This window comes from Scophthalmus maximus, chromosome 19 (genome assembly GCF_022379125.1).
Source record: "Scophthalmus maximus strain ysfricsl-2021 chromosome 19, ASM2237912v1, whole genome shotgun sequence".
Lineage (NCBI taxonomy): Eukaryota > Metazoa > Chordata > Actinopteri > Pleuronectiformes > Scophthalmidae > Scophthalmus > Scophthalmus maximus.
Window position 1 is genome coordinate 20089234 of NC_061533.1, and position 24876 is coordinate 20114109.

General features: G+C 40.5%; 1 protein-coding gene across 1 annotated transcript; it reads right to left on the reverse strand.

The window, feature by feature from the left end:
* Positions 1 to 5678: 5678 nt before the first annotated feature.
* Positions 5679 to 24459, reverse strand: LOC118314299. The gene is made up of 15 exons (XM_047329219.1): positions 24314 to 24459; positions 22105 to 23349; positions 21495 to 21667; positions 19005 to 19176; positions 18864 to 18914; positions 17684 to 17779; positions 16780 to 16869; positions 14453 to 14505; positions 11225 to 11924; positions 10239 to 10403; positions 7983 to 8098; positions 7684 to 7788; positions 7351 to 7522; positions 6674 to 6715; positions 5679 to 6485 (listed from the first exon to the last, which is right to left on the reverse strand). Exons 2-15 carry the CDS (start codon positions 23326 to 23328, stop codon positions 6387 to 6389), a joined length of 3258 nt encoding a protein of 1085 aa, XP_047185175.1. The 5' UTR covers positions 23329 to 23349; positions 24314 to 24459; the 3' UTR covers positions 5679 to 6386.
* Positions 24460 to 24876: the final 417 nt, after the last annotated feature.

The following is a 24876-nucleotide window of genomic DNA, read 5'->3' on the forward strand; positions in this document are numbered from 1 at the left end:
AACAAATAGATTAAAATGTAACACAAATTAACCATGATCAACGATTTTAGCAATTTAATATCATATTATTTTTCAAATTATCTTCAATGTTCGTCTGTTGCCATCAGTATAAATACATCTATGGTTTAAAGTCTGAGGCAAGTCCTGTAGAAGTCTAATTAAACATCCGAGAAGTTAGCTAGCATAGGATATAGCATAGCATATCATGAATGCACAGAGAAAGATCCAGAACGCTATTCGCTTGTTCTCATAGCCCAGTCCCAGAGGCATGATGGGAGAAACTCTACTGCGCAATATCTATGGGCCATAGTAAAGGCTGACAACGCGATAAGACTGAGGTTGTTCAATTGTTCACTGTTTGCCCATGCGTATTGTCGTATTGCCGTATTGCCATATTGTCGCGTCTCCTGGGCAACGGCGTAACATCTCATGTATTTTCTTTGATTTTACAATTTTAAAGCATTTAAATGCAATTATGTCTATCATCTCTGTTTAAGTAATAAATAAGACCTAAATAAATAATTTAAGCCATTTGTGATGAATATGTGACTCATTTTAGTGTAAATAGGATTGAGTAAACCGTATACCAAGAACCACCCACCTCTCGTCTTTCACTTTTCTGCCACATTTTACCTAGACACAAATAAAAATTTTAAATGAGATTTGGCTGCTGCCACATTAACAAAAGACCTATAAGCAATTACTGTCTATATAAATGTAACCTAGATCTGTTCTACTTTTCTCTTTCTAGTAAAGTTCATATAAGAAGACTTGGCTGAAAGTTTAAATCACCTATTATATGAACATTGTTCTATCGTTACAATAGCCTCGTTAATCATTCTCAGCACTCCTGATCCATATGGCTCCATTATCTGAATATATTGGTACACATATCCTCCCGTCTAGATTGATAAAAAAAAAATCATCATGTTGAATAACAGTGGACCACTGACACTTACTTGTAAACATCTGATATCGCTGTCCCCACTTCAACACAAAATTTTGTTCTGATAGAAAATCTAGTTCCCATATACTGTATAAAAGCTTTTTCTTGATCTGTTACAGCATGATGACTCTCCATCCTCTTGTGTTGAGGATTTTTCGTCTATCCTCCCTGAGAAACTCTTAAGATGAGGCTTCTCGGGCACCAAGCAAGGTCATCTTATCTATGGCAAGCCAAAACAATCATTGAGCAGCTGAAGCCTTACTTGAGGTGTCATAGTCGCGGGGAGATGACGACATTACTCAAAGTTAAAAATACACTACAGAAACTGGGGATGGGCAGACTATCTTCGGACGCCGAACACTGTGAACCTGTTGATCTGTGTAGCGAACCGGAAGTCTCCTCAATATTGAGCTTATAATAAATACTTCTGCTTAACACATCCTCGTTTTCCGTCTTCCTGAATCAGCATCCACTCCATCAATTATTCCATAGTCTGTGTTTGACGGAATCATAAATTACCTGAAAAAAATGTGACAAATTAAATTAAGATGTATAAACTAATTAAGTTAAAGGATTTGGAATTAAATTAAGTTTAAAGTTTGAGCTGAAATACGACATTTAGTAGTATAATCCCATTAGGGTTGATCGTGCCTTTGTGGAGATGGTGTGCTCTGGCAGTGGTATAGTGTGACTGCGTAGGTCCTCACTCTGACAGAGTTGCTTCCTGTTCTGCCTTTAGATGAGTCCGGCGCAGGTAGATATCCAATAGTGCGGCTGTGCTCATCGGGGGAGACGTCCTGAGGTGTCTGAAAAGGGCAACTGAGAAACATGAGATTGCAGTTTCAAATGAGATGTGAAAGACAAAGATAAATTGTCTATACGCTAAAGTATTAATGTTAAAAAGCTTAAGTTTAGAAACAATGTTTTTTTTTACAAACAAGAAGTAGTTTATACAATAGTTAGAAAACAAACAGATGATAAATTGCTTTTGTATGCCGCAGCTATTATACAGACACGATATTGAAGAAGCATTTTTTGGCTCAGATTACGACGACGTCACAGGAGGAGGAGGCCCATGAGGCTCAATGGGAGACCTGCTCAAAGACGTGGGGGGAGAACTTAACCCACGGTTTATCGGATCACAAGAGCAGAGCAACAAGAAATTGAATGTGTTTGAATGTGTGAGCGAGAGTTCTGAAGAATTTTAAACAGCTGATTGATGAAGCCATAACATGCTTTCTGAGAGAGAGCTCAGTTTTTTAAGCCAGTAAAGAGTCTGGGATTTTAAATAAGTTTCAGTACTGTTAATTATTATCAAGCCTGAAAAGAATGATTGACAATACCCTAACAAAACCATGATGAAGATTAATTCTTGAATGAGCAAAGTAGATGTTTTTCATTCCTTTAAATGCCCGAAAACAAAACACTGGCAGTGGCAGATGTCTTTCAACCTTGAGAGTCAGACACTAAGATACGGAAGTTCACCACACACACACCGCACATACTCACACACAATAACATACACACACACACACACACACACACATACACACACACACACATATATACACACAGACACACACACACAGTCAGCATTGGGAAAGACAGGGAAAGCAAGGATTTAGATGAAGATTCTAAATTATAAGCAGTTAAAATTCAACTTTGAAATGATCATTATGATGACCCAACATTACTGTTGAAGTTAATTAGATTATAATGAATATTCCTGATTACAGAGATTAAAGAATCAAAGAGATTACATTTTAAATCTGTTGATGACTGTATTGCTAAAAGTTGCCAGACTTGACATGACTTTAATCTTTGCGATCATCTATTCAATATACAGCCAATATTTCTCACACGAGCACCTGACGTGTCTTCCATGTGGCCATTTTTGTTTTTTTTAAACATTGCAGCAGTTAATCTTTTTGAAAAGTACAGATATCTTGCTAATAATTCCAGTACTGCACAGTCTTTGACTTGAGTTCATTTTAATCTATCCCATGGAGAGACAGTCAGCATTTGTTTGTTTTTACATACAGTAAAGGCAGAAAATGACTGGGCCAGATTAGCTCCAAACACAGTTGGAGGCCTTTTCGAGTTTTGTGTTGCAGCGGTGAGAAGTGAAGTTAACATCGAGAGAGGCATGCAGTGGCCAAAGGTCAGCAACAGAAAGTTGAGAGACACTGGACTGTTTTTAAGAACAAGAGACACTGGAATATCAGTCTAAAATACTGTTTGAAGATGCATTTCATGCTGAGAAAGAAAAGGAGACACTGACTGTATGTCTAAGGAACATTGTATCTGACCTCCCCTGATCTAAGGCAAGCGCTCACCTCAGCACCGGCTTTGGGCCTCTCAGAACATCATTAGCTTCCACCTGCATGAGAAGCATGTCACCTCATCGGCCTGTTGCATATTGCTCATAATGGTTTCCACCTGTGGTCTTGGCATGGAGAACTGTCTTGGAGATGTAGCCGCTGCTGCTACAATAATTGTCATAATTGTTCAATTTCAGCCATAATACTTGGTCACAACTGTTGTCCGTGTTGTTTATGTTGTTTCATCATGGGGGTCTATGTGTCTATAAATTTAAAATCAGATGAATGTGTGTTAATCAAATCTCTCCAATCTCTGGAGAATGTTTCCTTGTCTCACAGGTAGAGAGAACCGTCTCAGGTGTTAACTGACGACGAGGACGAGCTCATGGGTCAAAGGTTGAGCACACAATGGTGTGGTAAGAGGCCTGAAAAGGCCCGAGACTGATTAAAACTGTCATAACTATGTTAAGGATCCACAGAGGAGCAATCAGAGAAATGCAAAGTTTTGATTCCAATTGAAGAGAAGGAGGATGAGTATGGATCACATGCAAACTCTGAAAAAACCCCAATAACCAATATAGTAATTCATATGAACAATTAAAATGCAATTTCTGCTATCCATTTTGCTGTTCTAACACCCAGATTCCCCCAACAGATGAAATAAAGAATATTTAGTCTTATATCAATCCTAACATGAAGTAAAAATAATAAGAGAATAATTGAGAAAGGGAAAAGAGTAAAATATACAGTGTTGTATCAGAAACCTTGATTCTGTGTTTTACTAGACTTAATTGATTAATGGATCCCTTAATTGATTATTTGGATGATAGCCTTAATTTATGTCTTTAGTGGTAAATAATCAGCATGTGATCATAAAGGGAATGGATTGATGTGTTCAGTGGCTGCACCATGCTGAAAGATCCCAGCTACGGTGGTTATATTAGGTGGTTGGTTTGTCATCTTCATAATGAATACACGTTGACATATCACGAATGAAGACATCTCCAGGACGAGAGCAGCTACTGGGATTCAAAAATCCACGGTCCTCAGGACCGTCAATAAAGTGTTCAATGCCTATCATTGAATTTGCTAAGATTTCGAACATCATGCATTGATGTTTTATCTGAAGAAAATTACTTTGATTTGTATTTATGGTCACTGCCACCTGCTAATTAGTGCCTTAATCCAGTTTCACTGGAGATCATTTTAAACGCACATAGTTTCACATATTTGATCGCATTTGGTTAATTAAGGAAGTTGATCCTATTTTTGAACCATGTATGCCATCTGTTTTCTTTTGATGTTTCATTGTATCCCTGTATATGATGTATCATTTTTATAGAAAACTTAAGAAGTATTATTGGCGATCACAGTCTTTTACTCTGATTAGCTGAGAGGTTTGACTTGATTGCCCGCTTGATGCCTTGCTATGGTCGGAAGGACATTCACACCTTCGGGGGTGCTGTCCTGGAGACTGGACGCTTGTGCGTTGAGGCGGGGTCAAAATTAACTGAGCCTAATGCGCTTTGATTTCTGTTTGCAATGATATTTTTTGTCTTTATTTTCAAGTGCTTCGTGTTTCAAGAATGACACCTGTCCTGGTCCTTATCTTTATTAATGTTTGTGTGTTGAACAAGTCAACAAAAGGGCGGAACTGTTGAGGAATTGTCGTCTATCCTCCCTGAGAAACTCTTAAGATGAGTCTTCTCAGGCCCCAAGAAAAGGTCATCTAATCTATGGCAAGCCGAAACAATCATTTATCAGCGGAAGTTTCTCTCGAGGTGTCATAGTCGCGGGGAGATGATGACATTACTCAAAGCTAAATATACTACAGCCTGTTGATCTGTGTAGCGAACCGGAAGTCTCCTTAGTATTGAGCTCTTATAATAAATACTTCTGCTTAAGACATCCACGGTTTCTGTCTTCCTGAATCAGCATTCACCCCATTGATTATTCCATTTCATCTTGCACTGGAATTTTAGTGTCTTTCCCATTTCCACTCATTTTCTTTTAAGGTACAGTCAGTGTGTCGGATTTAGTAACATTTAGCAGTGAAGTATTGCAACCAACTGAATACCCCTCCCCTCACCACTTACAAGTGTTTGGCAGAACCGGAGGTGGCCTTTCAGGTAACATGAAGAGTTTGCTTTGGCCATTCTGGGCTTCTGTAGAACATGGTGCATCTTGGCAGACTGTGTGGAAGAAGAGCTGCTCCTGGTGTAGATATTATAAAGGACTAATTTCAAGGTAACAAAAAGATTGATAAATATTCTTAAGTTTCTCTCTTCCTCCTCCCAACCAAAAATGTCAAATTATATATACATATATATCAAGCTCATTTATGAAATCAAATGTTTCATTTTCACCAATGGAATATTGCATAGTAAAAATGTAATGACGGTGAATAAGAATTGTTGCAGGGAGGAATAGTTTATTGGTTTTTGAACAACATGGAAATTACCTGAATTATAGTAAAAGACAAATGTCTGACATGTTGATAACACACCTTAAGGGAAAGAAGCCTTCACTTCATCACTTACATTAGTTTGGCGATTCCTTTAAAGGACAGTAGTTTCATCATTAATAGAAACAGGACAAAAAAGCTCATTACAGAACAATTTGAATTGTTTGTGACAATTAAAAATTTACATTATTTACAAGATATGTCAGTGACTTTGTGTCACACATTCATGTCGTAGCTGCACCTTCACTGTACAGGAAACTGTCAAACATGATTTTTTTTAAGCTATAAAAGAAGCACAATAACTGCTTCACTAGTACTGCAACCAAAACATTTCACATCACATCTCTCATTTTCCATCTTCAGGAGAGATAAAGACCTTAATTGTTCTTAAAAATTGTTATTTGTGAGAAACTTACAGAGGTTTAAGAATTGATCAAAGACGATAGATATACATAAACAAATTTAAAAATGTTTTCCTTCACCCACATCATCTCTGGAAAAAAAACGTAGTTCCTTTGCTTGATACAGATGAAAGATGAAAGATAAAGCAACAAATCTTTCACTATAATAATGACAAAATGTTTGATAAACTCAGACATGTGAAAAATTGCAGATTAGACACTTCCCCTTTGTCAAAGGGGTCAGAGGTGAGGGTTCAAGGTCGGCGGTCGTATTCGCTGATCTTCCTCTTGATGTGCGACAGTTTTGACCTGAGATATTTACACCTCTTCTTCTTTATCTGGTAGCCTGGGGACTGCAGAGGATAGAAAATATTCAAGGAATTAGATTTTGTCAAAAAATATATATTTTTCTCTATTTTCAGAGGACTATATTTTAGATAGATAGACAGATAGATACTTTATTCATCCCAAGCTGGGAAATTCAGGACCCTAACCCTACCGGAAAGAACAACACAATTGGAAATCACTGTGTATACATTACCTTCTTGAGATTCTTCAGTCTGGTGTACTCACTCATGGCATCCTGGGATTACAACGATATAGGTTAATTACCTGAGGTGACCACTCAGAGGAATTCACCATCACAGATTCTCAGTCTTTTCTGAACCTTCACCCAATTTTTGCTCCAAATATTAAAATTGCCCCCAGATCAAAAGATGTCTAGACTTGGCAATCGCATTGCCACCGTTTTTGTATTTTCAATCATTTAGGGAATTCCATCAATTACAAACGCATTAGGGTTGCCGTGGTAGTCGGTGTTCAGACGCACACTGATTACATAACTTGCCCACTGTCTATGTCATTTATTTCATATGAATAAACCCATTTGGTTAATTTTTGTGTATCAGCTGAGGCACCCACGTTCATCTAATAAAGAACTCAATTTAATAAAATATTATTATAGTAACTACAGAGAATTAAGTAAAAAAATAAATATAAGGAACAAATAGAAACTTCAACTAGACACACCAAATATAATGCTCTCCTTCACCCAATTCCAACAACATAAATAAAGGAATGCCACATTGTCACTGATCTAAACCTAATTGTATTCATAAACATGACCACACATCGGAGAAAAGTCCTTTGAACAACGGTAGCATAGTCCCATCACTTCAAGCAGATCCTTGAAGATCCTACTGGCTCTGCTACACTCACCAGGAACTGTGGACTGCCCTCAGGGTGTCGGCCTAGCTCTCTGTCCAAGTCAGCCAGGTACTGGTTTATGCCATCCAGCTCAGCCTGCAGGTCCTTGTACTCCTGGTGATCCCGGTCAAACTCCCGTTTGTAGGTCAGACGTTCTTGCTCATCCACAATGGAAGGTAACAAACTGCAGACAAGAACACAATGGGCTAAACCTGTGCAGCTTTTACGCTAATTAGCTATTGGTGGCCTCTATTAGAGCCTCTAATAGATATTTGTGGCGTACAAACACCAAAATATTTTTCGTAATCATCACTATCATTGTCTATCAGATTCTTTAACACTCACGAGCTGAAGTCCTCCTCCTCCAGGTCATCGCCAGATTCTGCACTAGTGTCATAGTCCCTCAGCCTGGGCTTCAGGCCGGCCACAGAGCTGCTTATGTCCGAATCTCTGTGAATAGAATTTTTGATTTATAAATATTGGTTATTGGCTATTTTTCAGACTTATTCAGAAAAGCTTCGGCACAGTGTGAATATAGTGTATTCAGACAATGACACATTTCTTATTGTTTGGTGAACAGAGACCTACTGGCCTACAAACAAACAGCAGGCGCTTGTGAGGTGTAAAGTAGGATCACAGCTTACCCTGGCAGGTAAAGAGGTTTGTTGTGGTCCAGTCGGTCAAGATAGTCCCTTGAACCCCCGACTTTGGCATTATAGTCATTCACCAGTATCTCTGGATCACCAGACACATTGTTCACCTAAACAAGAAACAAGGTCAGACATTTCTCATGACTTTTAGTTACTGAAGATATCGAGTGTACAACAAAACTCACTCGTCAATGTCCCAAAAATGACAAATAATCAGTCTGGTCAGAGCTTTCACTTTGTTCATCTTTACACACTCGTGTGATTTTTTGGGATTTTTCTTTGCACTCTGCTTGGAATCACTGTCACGTTGGAAAATCCCTGTCCTGGCAACATTCTTGATATTGGGAGTCATTACAAACAATCTCCATGTATCACCTTCAGCACTATGCAGTCACTGTCTTGCCCAGGTCCACAGCAAACATGCTCAACACCAACACTATTTATTTTGGTTTAACTAAAATGTGCTGCCAACAGGCCTCTTTTCATTCTCTTTGGCAAACTGTAATCTTGCAGTTTTGCCCACAAAGGATGACTCCATCCTATGTTCTTTGCATAGTCTGATCTATCACTGAAACATGAATTTCCACAGATAATCCCTGGGCCAAGTCAGAATAAACTGTATTTCAGTTTATGTTCAGAAGCCAGCTGATGCTCCTGTGCCCTCCCCCATCTTCATGGAGTCTAACAGTTTGGTTTCTTAATTGTTCAGGCAGCTCCACCAAGTGGAGCCCGTGTTGCATCAGACACAACCCAGGTCCAAACTGAGGAAGCTGTGGTGTTTACAGGTTCCTTTACAACCTTGTTCATTTAATGGAAATCAGAGGTGTGATCACTTTTGTTGCTTTGAGGTTTTCCTGTGTGACTGTATTTACAATGCAGTCCATCTGACATGATGTAAACAAGTCACAAATGATAGTTATAGTTTAGTGATATTGCCCAGGGGTGTTGTTTTGTTGTTTTTTCTATTTAACAATATAATCCTCCTCTCGTTCCTCCAAATTTAAAACATCCTTTCTTAGGAGGGGTGGTTCTGTTTTGGACAGGAAACTTTTCTTTAATTGTAGGCACACAGCTCCACACAGAGTTTTTCATTGTACTTGTCTTCCATAAGTTTTGAATAAAGTTTTCTTTTTCTTAAAGCCTAATGTTAGCGCAGTAAGATTGTCTTAGCACTACTGCTGTTTTCCCCACAAATTCTCCTTGACCTCTTGACATTTTCCATTGAGCAGTTAGGAAAGGAGATTTAAAATATATATATTTGGCCACATTCTACTTTGAAACATTTTACCTTGCTAAAGCAAAAGAATCCACATCAATCTCTGAAGCTTTTTCGAATTTCATTACATAGATATCTTTCTAATATTATTTTTCCAATCCACTGTTTTCTTGCCTGAGGTTTCAGCCAGGTGCTCCTAAGGCTCTTCTCATACTTGTCCTCATTAAGGTTATAGAGACCAGTTCTTAGCATAAGATAAACACTGGTTATTTGAGCCATTCACAAGGACCAACCGGTTCGTCTGCTTTTCCGTGCTTGCCTGAGTACCACTGATACCATTAGTACCTTAGTCTCAGGAAGCCTGAGACAATGCCTCTCGACTAGTATGACTACAGCGAAAGATCCCACACCTGGAATGCAAACTATGCTGGTATGAAAGTAGTTTTCAGGTCAACACTTTTCTTTGTGCCACTGTCCTAAATACGCAAAACATGACAATTGGAAATGTATAAGCACAAGACTTAATAATTAATGCTAATTTGTACATCCACTCGCTAGGATTTCAAAGTGTTGTGTTGTTTAGATGTTGTAGTTATTCACAAGTTTTCAGTTTTATAAAACCTCATCCTGACAGCGCAGCACGTCATGCTACTACTAAGAATGACTTCCTGACAACACCCAGAAACTGCAAATGAACCCTCCTTCCCCTGCACACACACACACACACACACACACTCTCTCACACACTCTCACACACACACACACACACACACACACACACACACACACACACACACACACACACACACACACACACACACACACACACACACACACACACACACACACACACACACACACACACACACACACACACACACACACACACACAGAAGCCAAGTCCTACCCCTGAGATAGCCCTTTGAAGGTGTGTCAGAAAATGAAGATGCACTAAAATGTCCTCTCTACAAGAACAAAAGGCCTTTGCAATATGTAGCCATACAAGTACAGAGCAACATGCAGCCACAACTCACCCACTCCCCGACACTGTTGTGCGGACCATCTGTGATGACCTTCACTTCTTCCCAGAGAATGCGCTCTGGGCCCCAGCGTCTCATCTTTGAGCGAGTCTTGACTGCAAAGACCAGCAGGATGATGAGGGCAACAAATACCAGGAAGCCCAGAACAATAGCGATGGCCTGCAGGAACCACAGGACTTGATGTTAGTGGGGTGAAGTTACATTCACCAACATGGATAGTTATTTCCATGCTAGATTATAAAAAAAAATGGTTGACATCACTCAGGAACAACAGAAATTAAACATTTTAAAAACTCTAAAGCAACATATCTATCTAGATACAATGTTCTGGTTAATAATCCACAGATGAAGTAGCTGTGAGACTCTGTTGCCTGCTATCCGTCAATGTGTTTAAGGACATGAGCAGTGTGCCTACAAATCTTAATGTATCCATGTAGTTTGATGCTACAAAAGCTGTTGACTGCCTGGATGATAAGTGAGGCCTTCAAAAACATTTTAGTGAAGCCTTAGCAATGATAAGGTGAAAGCACAAAGTGAATTAAAGTCAATGGGACTGAAACGTGCTTAACCAAAAAAAACACGAAAAAAACAACAAAATTGATCTTGTAAGACATTTGAAGTTGCCCAGACCTGCTTAGTTCATAACTGTGACATTTAAAATGGAAACACATTTATCTGTGACTCAAATAAATAAAATCTAGGTTTGCTATGCTTTGTTCGGAACTCTAAAAAGTTGTACTGCAAAAGACATCACCTGAACTAATCATATACTCTCCGATTTGATTTTCATAAACTATTCTTCTTAAAAATATCAGGGAACAGGATGATGTGCTCTAATTTATTTGAACATCTGAACAATTTTTGTGTGATTATCTGAGTAAACAAGTTGCTGGATTCACGTTTGTAAAGGAGCTATGCAATCCACTCTGCCTCACAGAGCCCCAAACACAGCCACAGCCTCCTGTCGAAGCATATCTCACCTCCTGGGGCTCCACTACACAGTAATGGTAGAGGTACTGGTTGAGGAAGATGCCCTGAGCCTGGGTCTGTGTCTGGTACTGGGCACACAGCTGGCGGATCTGGCTGTAGTACATAGAGCCTGTGGACTGAGCGGTTGGGTTCACTGCCACCAGGTACACAATGGTGGCGATGATCATCAGAAATGCTAAGATGGCACAGATGATGATGGTTGCTAGATAGAACTTTGGTGAGCGTGCAGCATTCTGCCTCGAAACAACCAACACGAATATGATGAGCACAGCTATAAAGGTAATGCCAGAAATGGCAATGATAAAGCCTTTGCCAGCTTTCGGATCCATTTGCGTTTCTCCATAGCCAGAGCCATAGGAACCACCGCCAATGCCACCACTGCCGCCTCCATACGAGCTGCCGTAACTGCCGCCATAGGAGCCACCGTATGAACCACCGTATGAGCCGCCATAACCCGGCATCAAGCCAGTTCCACCTCCCATACCCATGAGGCTCATATCGTAGTCCCAGGCCATGGTGGAGGCCACACAGGCAAACACAGCCACACACATGATGACGATGATGATGCACAGTATCTTCATCACGCCTGGTGGTGAAGTCCAGCGATAGAAGTGCAACATCTTGTCTCCTGGGTAGTAGGAAAAGGCTGGGTTGGACATGAGCTCACTGTGTCTGTGTCTGCTGCTATGGCTGCAACAGATGGGGACAGAGGAAAATGGTTCAGTGTGTGTTGTAACATTACAGAGTGATATGTCAGCTCCTGGCTCAAAGTCAAGGCCAACATGCATGCTAAATGACATAAATAGAACCCAGCAATTCCAGTAGTGCTGGACAAACCTGACATGAAGTGGAAAACTTTTACTTCTGACTAATTATTTATTAAAAAGGAAAAGTTCAACATGTTGCCTGAAGCCTCATTTGGACAGGACTAAAATTACAGGGGAGGGTTAAAATATTCACTGTGCATCTTGGTAATTTAAATCATTGTTCTGGATGGCATTTTGACCGTGGCAAAATTGCAGAATGTGGTCTATAATACACATGGACATACAATAGGACTAGCCAAAAGAGAATAGCAGTGCCCCCTCGCGCCAACATAACACCAACATTGACACGATACAATTTTTCATTGTAATGGATAACACTTGGGCCTGTATGTTGGTGGTCATCTTTTTGTCCATCAGCTTAGCAAAAACACTTCTGCCATTTTAATTTCCAAGGGCAAAAAACAAGAGGTAATTGAAGCTTTAAAAAGCTTCAATTACCCCTACCTCTCCTAGACTAAGAAATACGGACTGAAAGGGGCTTTAGATCGACATCTATCTCATGTTCAGGGATTATAAATTGGAAAAATGTACATCAAACATATTCAAATTAAAGTGATATTTTTAAAAAGGCAGAAAACATTACATTCAAGAGGATGAATCCATGCATGTGCAATTCTGGAATAAACAATCAATTAATTGACTAATTGTTTTTTTGAGTAAACCAATACTGAAATGCTGAACCAGATCAATCAGGTTGAAGGGCCACCATCACCACATCCTGGGAACAGCGCCGTATCAACATAGTAGTGACTTGTAAAACAACAACAGCTCCACAATGTGTTAATATAAAACATATTTGTTGTGCAGTTTAGCTGTACAGCAAATATAGGTGATACAATCATAACTGGACAGCTTTAAGTGCAGGTGTAAATGAACCCAAGACGCATTTTGGATGCGATCACGGACACATGGACAGCTGTAAGTGGATCAGTTCAATTCTGGCACTAGTGGGACTGACCACTTAGGACCGATCGGCTCAGCTAAAAGATCGAGGTCACGTGTCCGTGATCGCATCCAAAATGCGTCTTGGGTTCAAGACGCAATATGTGAGGTATGAACTGGGCCACTGAGACTTGAGGGTGGCAATGCAGTAGTGAGGCACAGATGTAGGTCAACTTACTGTTTGTTGCCACTTGGTTGGTATGGTGGGGGGCTGCGTTTGTCGCGCGGCATACTGATATTCAACTGGCACTCACCTTGCAAAAAGACAAAGAACATAGAAAGAAAATAAATAACTACCGTTTCATGTTAACCATCGGTATCACAGTCAGATAAACTGTTCCCTGTCATGTAATCCTCCTTGGCCATGTGCGCCATCACATTTCCCACTTAACTCAATACAGTGGCATCTAATGCTAATTTTCAGACCATTTCCCAAACGTCCAATATAAATGTAAGTGAATACCACAATTTTCACAAGCATTTTGACTGTGTATCGCATTTTACATTTCTATTCAGATTGAAAACAAATTCATAGAGAAACTGATTGAATTAGGTAGTGCATCAATGTTTTGATCCAAAAAAGTATAAAGCGTACTGATATGTTGGGCTGGGTATTGCTTGAAAATGTTCAACACTAGTGCCAATATGATGAGTGTTGATATTAATGCTAGAGCACGACTGAAGTGTTGGTCAGCTGATTGTTTCGGTTGATATGAGCCTTTCACAGGCATGTTAGAATCAGTGTTTATGTTTGCATAAATGCCCTGAGATAAATTATTTTATAGAATAAACTACGCAGAAAAGATTAGAGTAATTGATAAGTTTACATTTTCCGTTTACATGTAACATGCACATTTTTACTTAATTCAAGATGTATATATTTGGTTGGATTTGGGTTTTTCATTTTATATACAGATGACAGCCTCCATTCAAAGCTTATCTTCAGACAGTGACCTTCCTCGGCGAGCCGCTGTCCAGATACTCCACCACAGGAAGAGCCTCGCGGTTTGTTTGTGGTGAAACAAAGCAGCAGTATCACTGTGTGGACATATACTGAGACTACCGCAGGCTATATCACTTCAGTGGTCTGTGAGATAGTTTCTATTTACACTTAAAGTTCACACAAAGTGAGCCTTTGAAAATGTTCGCTTGAGGCTGTCCTGGGACAAGACCAGAGTTTAAAAACACAAAATAAAAGGTGCTCCACAAACGTAGGAATAGATGAGTCAATTCCCGGTAAATGTAGTTTAGCCTTTCAAAAGGCGTCGGCCTAATTAAACTTGTGATATTTTTTCGCGAATGCTACTGTTAACTGACCATTTCACAAACACTTTAAATGCTGTAACGCGTCAATACTCTGCACAGTTAATTCGTCTCTGTCACAAATCAAACTTCGTTTACAATATTCATTCATATCTATTTTTTTTTAAATGTTTAAAATTGACCCACCTCGTATGATGAAACCGTCTGATCACGAAGCGAACAGTAGCGACGATGAAGCGCTGAGTGCAAACAACGCAAACAACACAAACTGGGCGCGCGACCGCATCGACTGGAGCGCGCGCTCTCCGTGTACAAAAAGACGCGCCTACAGGTGTGTGCTTGTCACGTGGGTTGCTCCCCAGGTCTTACAGGACTGACCTGTTTCCCCCTCCGCACTTCCACAACAGAAAGAGGAAGAAGCGCCGATCACCCCACACCCAAATTCCCTGCTTTTTTTTTTGAAAATGAGCATAAGTGCCCGTATTTCAATTTTAAAACATTAAAAGTTAGTTATGTTTAAGTAGAATTATACATTATATTATTCACTCAGTGTTGTCGAGTCTATATTTTCAATGTGCATGAAAATAATTGTACAAATTGTAAGAAATCATGCTTACTAACTGAAAAAAGATGTTGGTTATTTTACAAAATAAAAATGTTGGACTCCAACAATTCAAATATGTTTGTGACAAAGTGTAGAGAATATTAATTTGTAAATTTAAATCTAACAGACTTAATAAAAAGTTTTAGTATTTAGGCTGTCATGTAAAATGGCTCCAGTGTTGCAAAACCTGACCCCAGGAAAACAGTGAACCTCATGCTGGGAGAAAACAGTCCTCCAGCTTACATAGGAGGATGACAAGAGTTATTTGACCTTTTACTAGAAATTCATCTTTTCATAAGGGATTTGTAGTACAGGCCACATCAGCTGATGCTTCTTGTGAATAACAAACTAAAAATGTTGGAGTGTTTTTTATAAGTAAAAGTAGCTCTAACACACCCATACGGTCCGATTTCAGTAATTAGACTTCAGGTTTACTAAATCCTGACTCCAGGTGGCTTTTGATGATGCCATGATAGGCATTTACACACCTTTTCCAACCCACTCTCGGAATATTTAATGACATTTTCAATATGTACAAGAACAATACAAAGACTTGTGTGTTATTGGTAAAAACTAAAATTGCTTGTTTGAACATGTTTTAAGCAAATCTATACATAAAGGCAGGTAATTCAATTGTTTTTACCCTTTGTTGCCACAATTTCAACTTTACTGGGGATTAACAACGATAAATTAACAAGGTTTTCTCATAAAGAAATGAAAAACATAAATTCTCAACATACAGCTTTGATGTAATTTGACAGTTTTTAAAGCGGTCCTAACTCCCCTCATCTATTGTTTCTACCCTGAACTAACTAAGCTTGAATGGCAACAGTGAATGTCAAAGTCACAAAAACTGTGCATTAATTTCATGATTAAAGTTTTTTTTAAAAAGACGGTTCATTCACAAAATGAAGTATATAAAAAGGTGCTTCACTGGCACGAAAACGACAAACATTGATCAAGCACACATGAATATACAAATATTTTACAGATGGAGTAACTTTATGATTCAGTAACAGGGTGAGAGACTTCATGGATTCTACCAAGGAGAGTTTTTAGTACAGTCTAAAAATCTGAATCTAAAATGTAATAACATGATAAAAAGCAGATGAACCTCCACCGTATGACAGTGTATCTAAACACAAAAATGAACTGTTAGTTAAACTAACATCCTCAATCTTTAATGGACACCTCTTACTCTTCTCATATACAGCAGCCTTCATCACCATCGACATCAGCCTTTCTTCAAATGATATTTTCAGGAAAGACTTTCGAGCTAACCAGCTTAACCAGTCCCAATTTCTGGGAAATTAGTTGTGGTTAACTGAAGCCAACACAAGTATCCATTGAGCTGTACAAACGTGTCCACTGCACAACAGCCTCCAAAGAGGGGGTTTGGCCTCTTTGATGGAGCCAGTCTAACAGTTGCCTCTGCCTCCACTCTTATTTGCTAAGCTGGGCTACACACATTCCAAACTGGAGACGCAGAGATAAATAGGAACTCATATTCATCTTCTTAACTCTCTGTGAAATGTTCTTTGAAATGTGAAATCTCCACCAGGGTATGCTGTATGCACAACATGGTATAATATAAATAACATCTCTCTGGAAGGAAATTTCTTCCAAATGATGTTTCTACCTGTGAAAATTATTGTTCTGTCAGTCACGATAGTATAACTACAGTAACAGCAGTGATGGCATGTGCACCCTTTTTAATGTGACAATGGCACATCCACAGTTAGCAGTTCTGTGCTTACCAACACTGAGGTCAGTTGTTACCTCAGCACCACTGCTCTGTCTGTGCCAAAGAGCTGGTGGTCTTATTTGTCGCAGACTTCACATGAATTCCAGGTGAGTCCATGGCAGTGTTGAACATCGGTGTTTATTTGCCGCCGTTCCAGTCCGCCACCTTGTTGTACTCATGAATCTTTTGTTTGATATGAGAGAGTTTGTTCTTCAGGTACTCACACCTCTCCCTCTTTTCCAAGTAATTTGGGTCCTGGAAAGAAAAACAAAAATTCATTCAATACATTTCATGTTTTGCTTTCGCTCCCAGTGATGACATTCCTATGCATTGAGGCACAGTGTTCATGGTCGTCGACTATAGAATACAATACATTTGAACTCGTATACATACAATACAAGTTTTTCCTTATGTAGTTTTCAGTAAAAACTACATACATCAATGGACCTGGAAGGAAGGATACGTTGGGTCATGGGAGAAACAACGTAAGTACAGAAAGCCATGTAAGAAGTCATATCAAAGTTCCATGTCAAAGCATAGGGACATTCCACAAATTTAGTATAATCTGAAGTTTAAGCTTTTGTTAATGTTATTTATACATACAGTGGATTCAAAAAGTGTTCACACCCCTTTACTTTTTTCACATATTCTATGTTGCAGGCTTAAAAAAGTAATTCTCCTCCATCCTCAAAATGTCATTATGAGAAAGCAAAAACTGATGGGGTCAAGTCAGCCTCTCCAATGTGCTCACTGTCTGTGAGTTATCTGTTTCCATGAGACACAACCACAGCATTTGTGCACCATCCCTCGTTGATAAGAAGTCCACCAGCACCAGTCTTGCTAGACAGTGAGGATTTCCTGTCAGCTTGGCAGCAAGTTAGCCCGTCCAGTTGAATGGCAGTGTGAGGAATGTTAGGATGTAGTCATGTTTCAATAAAAAACAAACACACAATTGCTGCATTTCATTTTGAGTTTAATGTCAAAGTCGTATTAATTCCAACCTATTATCCAGGGAGCACATGGTAACCAACAGGATAGATTAATATAGCCTTTAGGCAAGCCTGAGTACCTTCAGGAGTGCAACCATAGACTGTATAAAGAAAATGGACATAGTCACTGTGTTCATAAAATGAAGACGATGCAGAAGTTCCTGAGCCTGTATTCTCTGGAATCACCATCAGAGGGTGACTCACTGGTTAGTTTCTATAGAAGTCTATGAGAAAATGACTCTTCTTCTCACTCATTTATAACGTCAGCAAACATTTTCCTGAGGAGTTTATGGTTCAAATCTCTAGGTCCAAGTCTTCTTCAACAAGGCATGATATTAATTTTGTAAATTGTGGTCTCATTTAGAGTCAAATTACACTTACGAAATGACTGATAGATTAAAAATAGAAAAATCAGGAACCTGATGTTTAATGTTACCTTCTTCTTCCACTTTTTTAATAATGCAAAAAAGGAATAAATAACCAGGTGCATCGTAACCGTTCCTGCAGGCTGATGACAACATGGTTACATTCTCCAAGTGTGACTCACCACTTGGAGAAAAAGCACAGAGAATGCCTCACTCAAAATCAGGTACCACAACTGGGTTTTGGTTTGTTACAACTCATGTGACCATGAACTTTTTATTCTCAAGTTGACTTATGCTGTGCTGTTGTATTTTGTGATGATGTGATCTTAAATACTGAAGTTTAACAAGTGGTGGTACCACCTTTCAGTGGTACTGAAAGGGGGATTCAGTTTGGGCACTTTGAAAGGGCAGAAAGCGGCTTTAAACCATTTCATGTATTGTAAAAATCAGCAAATATTTAATCATGGCCCCCTAGCTTTTTCAGTGCTTGAAAACAAAAAAAATGGTGTGGACCGCACCTCACACCACTATGTATGCAGTTTGTAAACATCACTCCCCGACATCTTAAGAGATGTGGTCGCGACAAATGCTATGTGGTAGCGACAATTGCTAAAAAAACGCTACGTATTAGTGCTTCAGTCTCACATACCCGAGGGAGCAGGTCTCCCTCATCACCACCTCATCAACAGTGATTGAGGTGTCACTGGGGACACGCGACCCTGCAGCAGGTATGTTCGTAGGAACGCTGGGGCAGACGGAGAGTCTCGGTCTCAAACTGATCAACTGGCTAGCCAATTGTCACATTTATGGGAGGTGTAATTAACACAAACTCTCTTAGAAACACCTACTCAGTGAGTGGGTGGATTATGAATTACATTTTATGATGATTACTTACAGCTTTCTTCCGCTGATATTCCATCAAAATGCCACTGATCCGCTCCTTATCCTGAAACAAATTAGCATGTTAGTGGACATATTTATGCAGAGTTTATGTAAGTCTGTTTCTGTTTGTCTGTGTGGATTTTGAGATTTGTACCATTTGGCTGGATGGCCGTGAGGGAAGGTTCTGAATCATCTCGTCCATCTCTTCAAACTTTGTGGCCATTGCCTGGACCTCAGAGTGCAGCTCCTTGTACTCAGCGTACTGGTCATTGAACACAGCCTTGTACTGGTCCCTCTCCTCCTCTGAGCGTATGCTGGGGTATTTCCTAGGGAAACAGGACAGAAAACAACACATTGTCTTGGTCTACTGGCTACATTCACACTGCAGCTTCTCAGCAGCAGGGACAGGGAGACTGGTCAGAACAGAGTGAAGGATGAATGCAGCCAAATGTTAAGAGGTGCCCGAAGAAAAACTGCTCCAGGGTGAATGTGATCTGAGCCTGAGGTGACAGTCCACCTTTGAGTATGACAATGATCTGAAACAAACCAAGACAACACTGGAGTCTCCTCAGGACAAGTCTCTGTCTGTCCATGAGTATTCGAGACCAGGTCCAGACTTAAACCAGAACATCTGTGAAGAGAGCTGAAGATGTCAGCTCACAGACACTTCCCATCCAAACTGATGGAGCCTGAGAGGATCTGCCAGGAAGACTGAGCTAATCTGCAAAAAACTAGACTTTACCTTAAGACTCAAAGCTGTAACTGCTTCCAAAGGAGCTTCTACAAAGTACTGATTTAAAATGGTAGTGAGGGATTCTAAAGCAATACACGTTTTGTAAAAATCTGCAATATTTCCTCACACAGAACCGACAGCTAGCGGACCGCTAGCTAGCCAATAATAATTTGTCTGATAGCCGACACAATGTTTTTTGTTTTGTTGTTTACTTGTACGGCTGACAAATCGGTGCATCCCTAGTAAAATCAACAACAAAGAGAGAGACAAGCTTTCTCCAGAATCCGCTAACGCCAATTTTAGGGGCAGTAATAGATATATCCCATGTACATATTGTGAGAGTTTCATCCTTAATATGTGTCACTGTCACAGTTTTGATGCAGGGTTTCTTTGGTGTAAGCTCTAATTCGAGCACTGCGATCTAGGACCAATGTTTTGGCTTGATGACAAAAGAAATCCCCTGTCCACTTATCTTTGGCCACATATCACACAATGTGTAAGGACTACGCAAATGCTTAAAAACTACACTATAGACCATTACAAAAAACAAAATAAATAAATGATCACAGTTTATACGCGTTTAAAAAAATGTGTTTACTTCCTGTGGCGGCTGACCTGTGTGACGACGTGTGCCACATAAACGTTAGCCATTAGCTATCCTGGTTAAAGATTGGATACGGACAAGGAAGGAGTTCAAGAAGTTTAAAGTACATTTTGTCACGAAAACGCGCAAGAAGTGACACAGGGAAATATGCGATACACATGCAAAACAGGAACTGTTTGTCACTTTCACAATGGACGTCAAAAAGAAAAGCAATCAATATTTCGCAGGACACTCTTATGTTGAAAAACACAGGAAGTAGTTTGAGCGGAAGCTCTGTGTTGTGCGGACGGAGAGAAATAACCTGATGTGTTAATATGTGGTTCCGTATTAAAGCAGCTCGGGGTTACGCTCATCATCTGTTGCAGTGAACACGCTAAACATGACAGAAACAAACCCGGTTATGAAAATGACCATTAAAATTAAATTCAAATAAAAACTTACGTGAGGTCCTTGACTTTGACAGTCCATGTTGGCCAGCCATTCGCTTAAGTACTCATACTCCTAAGTCAAGAAGGCAATGGCATTTCATTGGTCAACACTAGGGCTGAAAGTTTTTGGGAAAATATGGAATTGCGAATTTTCTAACAGATATTGCGTTTGCGATTTGATTTGCGATTATAGTAAGCACACGCGCGCACGCACACAAACACTGACAGAATGCGAGATGTGTTAAAGAGGAGAAGGGGAGAGAGCTCTCTCTCTGTTAGCAGTCTGTCTCTTTAACGAGGGAATAGTCGTGGTCTCAGACAACTCTCGTGTGGTTCTGTGCTCGTCACCACTTTCACTGATTTGTTAGCCGTACACTCGTCATGTAGCTGCTGTGGCGCGGTGTCATGCGCTGATACAGATGGTGGTGTAACCCCGTGAAGTAGCAACAGTAGCACGGCTTTTTAAAACCGACGTGCTGTTCCTCTTCGAGACTAAAGTCTCCGCTGTATCAGTTTCCGACTGTTCTGTCGAGCTTGAGGCCATTGCGCAGCAGGTTATAGTGCAGCGTGACTGATGCTTGTTCTTGGAACCGAGTGCTACATTCGTTCGCGTATCACGTGACCCGTGTAAACGCATTCCTTGCAGTTAGAAAATTGCGTTTTATCATATCGCGATTACAAACTTCAGTCTTGTGATTAATCGCGATTAATCACAGCAAATTGTGCGATTAATTAGTTGTGAGACTGACAGCACTAGTAATTTTTTCAAAGCGGATTTTGAGAACCTGCCTACTAGAATTCAAATGTACAGTATGTCAAACAAGTACAAGAAATTTTTCCTATGCAGGGAGAAACATTTTGGGAAGATGTAATACTCACGCCACATAGTCGGCTATGACAACAGGTTTGGGGATGTATCCAGCTGGGATGTGACCTTGAAGGATCTCTGGTTCTATAGTAGGAGCCGCTACAGGGTTGTTTGGGGTATCCATGATGTCTGGGTGGATGGTGGGGAGAGGAGTCTGCTCTGAGGCCCTAGAGCCCGGACCCAACTACAAGTAAACAACCAAAGACATATGGTCAGTTCGTGGACACTGTGTACAAGCCAACGTCAACAAGAACAACAAAAAAGCAAACCCTGATACTTACTATAGACAGTGGGACTGATGATCCAATAGTTCTCATCTAGTTTTTTTGTGAATAGAAGAAGAGTAGGTGTGTGGTTTTTTTCAGGTTTACACAGTCAAAGTTTTATCAGAAACAATTCAATGGCTTATTTTAATTGACCCCACAAGTTTTGTATGAGCAATGAATCAATGTACTTTAGATATAGCGGATCCAGATTTTTAATTTGGGCTGCACCAAATTGCACACACTCATTAGTCTCCTAAATAGGCCTCATTTTCATCAAGATCAAGTGTGTGGTGTTTGGTGTGTGCGTGTTTGTGTGCGCGTGTGTGCGTGCATGCGTGCGTGTGTGTTTGCAGACCTCCTCTGCCAGGCGCTCCTTCCTCATCCTGGCTTCTTCATGCCTCCACAGCTTCAGACACACTCCTGCACTGATGAAGTAGAGCACCATGGTGATGAAGAGAAAGACGATGGCTGCTGTCTGGCCGGCCTCCGTGCGACAAAATGCCCCGTTTATTCCATTATTGAAGACTGGTATGTTGCACAGCCCCCCTCGGGTGGTGTCCCTCACATACACTACCCCTGCTGATATAAAAAGCACTGCCAAGACCAGGTTGATGGAACACTCTGTGAGTGGCCACCAAGAAGAGTCTAGAAGAATGGCTCTGTAGTACATGGACATCCCAAGAACGACCAGAATAACAGTCACTATCCATGCAAGACCAGCCACAACCAGGACAAAAGGAGTTTTGGGGCCTGTGTAGTAACCCCCCCCATATCCACCAGTACCTCCACCAAGCCCCCCGTACAGCTGTGGCCCAGAGTATCCGTACATATTGAACCATTCATTGTCCTTATGAACATAAGCACAGACGCAGGCAAACACAGCCGCTCCAAGCAGTAGCTCCACGCAACCCAAGATTCTCAGCAGGCCGGCCCAGGACTTCATGTAAGCGTAGCGCAGGTGATACTCTTCCACCCGCTCCTGATAGGTCTGGGCTGAGAGATTGGTGGGCACTGAGCTGAGTGCTTCAGCACCCAGCAACAGGCCGTCATGCTCCTTGTTGTAGCTGGCCCCAGAGCTGCCGTTGCGGTCCCAATAGGAACCGGGAAGGGACGGTGATGGAGGGGCAGAGTGGGGGGGTGAGCAGGGGACCCCTCCCGTGGTGTGACAGTTGTCACTCTTCCTGGACGAGGGTGCAGGCGAGTGAGGGGAAGATATAGATGGTGGAGGTATGGCCTTACCCTTGCTGCCACGGTTACTGCTATTGCCACGGAAGAAGTTCTTGACAGAGTCGGGGATGAAGCGATGGACTGGCTTAATGTCCATGGAATCAGAGTTGCCCTCGGCTGGGTCATCATGGCTGGAGGGGGAAAAAGTATCAGGCCCAACAGCTGGCTGATCAGGTAGAGGGGGAGGAGGAAGGGGGTCTAAGCTGACAGCCGGTACTGATCCATGCATGGGGGGCGGGGGCAAGGGGAGATCCTGATCCAGCCATAAGGAATCTACAGGCACCTGGTCATAGTGAGGGATCTCCCGCACTCGGTCGAACCTGGTGACAGAACGAACTCCTATTGAAGACATCCGTGCAGGTCTCTGTGCTCACTGTGAAGAGAAAAACAGAGCTTTCAAACAATCTGCTGCCAACAGATGGGTCCACACTAACTTTGAAGGATACTTCTATTTTATTAAAAGTCAAATCATACTTTATTGTTGTAGCTTTGGACATCATTTTTATTGGTTATGATAACATTGTACCCCACAAAGATGAGATGTAGTTGTGTTTCCAACTTGATTCATCATGTGACTCCCTAAGTTTTTTTTGTGATGTCACAGTTTAAAATGAACTTGGTGATTGAAATAACTGCTGATATTAATGATAAAGCTACAAAGATAAGACCCTATCAACCAGAATTATGCTTTAACGCTAAGACAATATATCACTGATTAACAGGTTAGGTTTTTTGCAAGATGGTTTAGGTTTTGATTGAAAGGTTTAGAGGATGAGATGATTAGGGCTTCAATTATCTGTTATGGCTATGCTAAAAAGTGTTCTCCAACTTTTATTTATTCATTTACTTTGTTTACTTATAGTCCAGCTGTGTTGTAATTATAAATCAATTTGAAACAGTAGTAAAGCTGCAAATAACAATCATTTTAAACGATATTCAATTGATATACTTTAGTTTAGTTTAGTTAGTATAGGTTGCTGCCAACAGGTGTCACTGTTACTACTTTCAAACCTTTAGGCGTCATCCGCCCATTACTATTGTTATGCTAATGAACCTATGCTAAGCTAATTGCTATATCTTGGCTTACTGTTAAATAACGTTGCCCCCTAGTCTATAAAAGCCTGACGAAATGTTGACATGCACAAAAGCTTTCGAGTTAGTACAAAGCAACCAGCCTACCGCATGTACCCACACTAAACCATTATGAAAATTGATAAAATATTTTAATTAAAACCGAGGAACATACCAAATGCAACCTAACTCGTTAGTCGGTTTTCACGTGTTAAAATTGACATCGAACCTGGGGCAAAGTATTAGAACATAGGACACTGACTTACCCGCTGCTGTTTCTCTGTCTGTTTTTGCTAAGTGAAGCAGGTGAAAAACACCCCGTCTGTCTCCTTTCTTTTGTTATCGAGCAGATCCCAGATCCGCGCCGCAGTGAGTGAAACTCACCGGGCCAGTCTGACCTGTTTCGACCTGCCTCACGGTGCGTTCACGGCCTCCTCTCACATCCGACTTCCCAGCTTCCAATTCTTGAGAGATGCACGTTAAATGATTTACTCATTCCATGTATTTTACAGATATGTTGGCAAAACAAATGTTTCAAAATGTAATTATTGTTCATATACTGATCATACAAAGAAGAGAGACCAAATAACACAATTTACAAATTGTCAGGTTCACTCAGCTAGTTGAGGCGTCATGCGCTTCACCCACATTGTTCCTGAATGAACTCATATGTATATCACTTGAATCTTTGGGGAAATACTGAATGTATGTTGTTTAAATTTCAGCCAACATATACTCCCATATGCAAAATAAGTTCTTCCAGTTATTCTGGTGATTTTCTTTTAAACCCATCCACAAATTATATACAGCTAAAAAGTATGTAGATACC

Coding starts and splice junctions, on each gene's coding strand:
- LOC118314299 (XM_047329219.1), bottom strand. CDS start 23,328: ATGTCTTCAATAGGAGTTCGTTCTGTCACCAGGTTCGACCGAGTGCGG. Junction 19,177..21,494: donor GTCATAGCCGACTATGTGGC/GTGAGTATTACA, acceptor CTGTTTCCCTAG/GAAATACCCCAGCATACGCT. Junction 14,506..16,779: donor AGATTCATGAGTACAACAAG/GTGGCGGACTGG, acceptor GTTTGCACTCAG/CGCTTCATCGTCGCTACTGT.